This window comes from Psammomys obesus, unplaced genomic scaffold, assembly GCF_907164565.1.
Source record: "Psammomys obesus unplaced genomic scaffold, mPsaObe1.curated_primary_1811, whole genome shotgun sequence".
NCBI classification, from domain to species: Eukaryota; Metazoa; Chordata; class Mammalia; order Rodentia; family Muridae; genus Psammomys; species Psammomys obesus.
In genome coordinates this window covers 854,311-857,013 of record NW_026592509.1, presented here as the reverse complement: position 1 = coordinate 857,013, position 2,703 = coordinate 854,311, and the positions used below count along the sequence as shown (strand labels likewise).

The 2,703-nt window shown below is 60.7% G+C and overlaps 1 protein-coding gene across 1 annotated transcript in view; it reads right to left on the bottom strand.

Annotated features, from left to right (window-relative positions):
- Positions 1 to 1,887: 1,887 nt before the first annotated feature.
- Positions 1,888 to 2,703, bottom strand: part of Grin2d (glutamate ionotropic receptor NMDA type subunit 2D) — a 39,067-nt gene continuing 38,251 nt past the window's right edge. The window contains exon 15 of the mRNA XM_055613454.1: positions 1,888 to 2,702. Coding sequence (XP_055469429.1) covers positions 1,982 to 2,702 — 721 coding nt within the window. The 3' untranslated portion in view covers positions 1,888 to 1,981. The remainder of the gene's footprint in view (position 2,703) is intronic.

Sequence of the window (2,703 nt, the reverse complement as noted above, 5' to 3'; positions counted from 1 at the left end):
TGCCCCTGACGCGAAGTAAGAGCGTCACTTCCGGGTTTCCTTGTCACTGTCTAAGACCCGTCCCACCGTACTGTTACCTTGGAAATCTGGGGACCAGCAATAAGAAAGTGGTGCGCGGAGAGATGGCCAACCCCAAATAACGATGTCCTGTTTCAGTAATAAGATTTATATTAGCAGAGATTTTTGTCTTCCGCGTGACCTTGGGGAGTTCTCCCGGGCAGCAGTGGCAAGGCCTTCTGGGAGTTGTAGTTCTACAGGAGTCCTCGACCCCAGAGCCCTTCTCCATCTTCCACCTTTCATTCCCAGGGTTGTCTTTCCACTTAGTCAATTATTCATGTATGTAAACGAGCACTTACTGGCAAGGAGACTGGGCTTCTGTTCCCCGAGGACGCATAAAGCCGGTTTCTTCTCCTCTTCTTGTTATGATAGCTCTAAATTATTTCAAAATGCTTTAGGGCAGACAGGCTGGACTTTATGCATAAATTAGTGGATTGAATCTATTCTCCAGGGGCAGTCCATTTCCCAACCAGCATTCCCGTGGCAGCTCTGGTCAGCAGGCACTTAATCAGAAAGTCTCTCGTGAGGCTACCGCTACAACTGTGCCCACTCTATTCACACACGTGCACCACGAGTTTTGGTTAATTGGAGTAAATGAAATGTTGGAAATGGGTCTCCCCTGTGAGATGAAGGGCATTCAGGATGTGGATTGGCCACTCTCTTCCTTTGCATAAGACAGCCAGTCAAGCCACTCTTGCCAGTAGGCTTAGGAACGGGGCTCTAGACTTGATCCTCATTTCTGCATCCCTTATTTACCACTACCTTGGGGGCGTCTCTGCCCTGCCACTCTCCTCCTCTCTCTATTCCGGTCTCTCGCCACTTCCTGGGCCTTGAATATGATTTCCCCCACCTGTTTTCTAGGACTGGGGATTGAACTCATGGGGTTATGGAAGCTAGAACATTCTGCCACTGCCACACCACCAGCCCAATTTCTGTTGTCTGACTGTCTTCCCCATTCCATTTTCTCCAGAGAAGCTGAAGGCTTCTAAGAGACAGACACAGAGCTCAGGCTTGGACTGAGGAGGCGTAAAAACATGGTTTTATTCCAAACACTGCAGTGTAGGAGTGGGAAAGGGAAGGAAGGGTCAAGTGTGGGCTCCTAGACCCTCCTCTTGGCCCAGCTCAGACCCTGCTGAGACCTGGGGAAGGAGGCCTGGGGCGGAGTGTCTGCTGGATCACCACTGAAGGGTCACAAGTAAGGGCCGGACTTGAAGATGTGGTTGGTAGCCTCTGGGGCGGTAGGTATGTGAGGGGGGCAGGTGAGGGTAGGACTTTCGTGGGGGATAGGCCATAGGTCAGAGCCAACAAGGATCTAAAAGGAGGGGTCTCCGAGGTCTAACATGAAGGGTCACAGTCTGGTCGGGGCACAGTCTGGGGTCAGATGATCATTTTAGGTGTTGGAAGTCACAGTCTGGGGTCAGGGGTTTCTGTGTGGCGGGGCCAAGGTCTGGAGTCACAGTTTGGCGTACTCGTCTCACAGTTTTGAGTCCTGATGAATGAAAGGTTAAAAACAGGCTCCCTGGGAGGTGTGTCTGGGGTCAGGGAGCTGCACAGTGATGTGAGGGTCATGGCCCCAAGCGTAAGGGTGGGGCGTGGCGTGACTCCCACCCACACCTCCGGCCAAATCAGGTGACATTAAAAAGCCCTTTTCGGGTTTTTGTTTTTAAAAAAAGAGTCGGTGGGCTCCAAGAGCCCCGCCCCCTTGCTCTCAGGATGGGTGAGATTTGGGCGACCAAGTCCCCTCTGGCTCATGGTTCCCCCAAGGCGAGGAGGGGGGTGGGGCGCAGGACGCTGCTCCAGGCGGGGTCCGGCCAGGTCCGTTTCTGTCTTTCCCAACCCATGCGGGTCCTGTCCACTTAGTGCGCCCCCTCGGGCCGTGGCCTGCGCTGACCGAGGGGGTGGCGGGGGTCTCCCCGGAGCCGCGTCATACCTCGGACTCCAGGCTGGAGAAGTGCGCAGAGCCCCTGCGCGTGCCCAGGTCCCCGCCCCGGTGTCTCCGGTGCGGTGCGGTGGGCAGCGGCGGCCCCCAGTGCGCAGCGTGCGGGCAGCGGCGCGCGTGGCGCGAGGGCCCGGTAAGCCTGCGCGTGGGGGCCGCCCGCGGGCAGGAGCTCAGGTCCTCGAGGGATCGCGAGGTGGGCGCGGGCGGCGGGAGGTCCCAGCCGCCCGCTGCGCGCCTGTGGCGGTGGTGGTGCGGGGCCGCGGGCGCGCGGTGCGAGGCCCGCGGGCGGTGCGGGTGCGGTCGCGGGCAGCCACAGCGCGCCCGGCGCCGGGGCGGGGGCCCAGCGGCCCAGGGTGGGGGCGGAGGCGCCCACCAGCCGCCGTCTAGGCCGTCGTGCGAGCAGCTGAGGTGGCGCGGCGGCGGCAGCAGCTCCAGGCTGGCGCAGTGGCGGCAGTGCCACGCCGGGCCGCCGCGCGGGGGCAGGTAGTCCCAGCTGCCGGCGCGCCAGCCCCCGAGCTTGTCGACCGACCAGTAGCGGCCGGGCGGTGGCCCGAGGCGCTCGGCGTATGGGTAGGGGAAGTCAGCGAACCACCAGGGCTCCAGGCCACCGAGCGACGCTCCGCCCAGGCTCTCCGAGTCCTCGGAGTCCGACGGCGACGGCTCGAGGTCCAGGTAGGCGCACGGTGGGGGCGCGGGGCGGCGCGGCG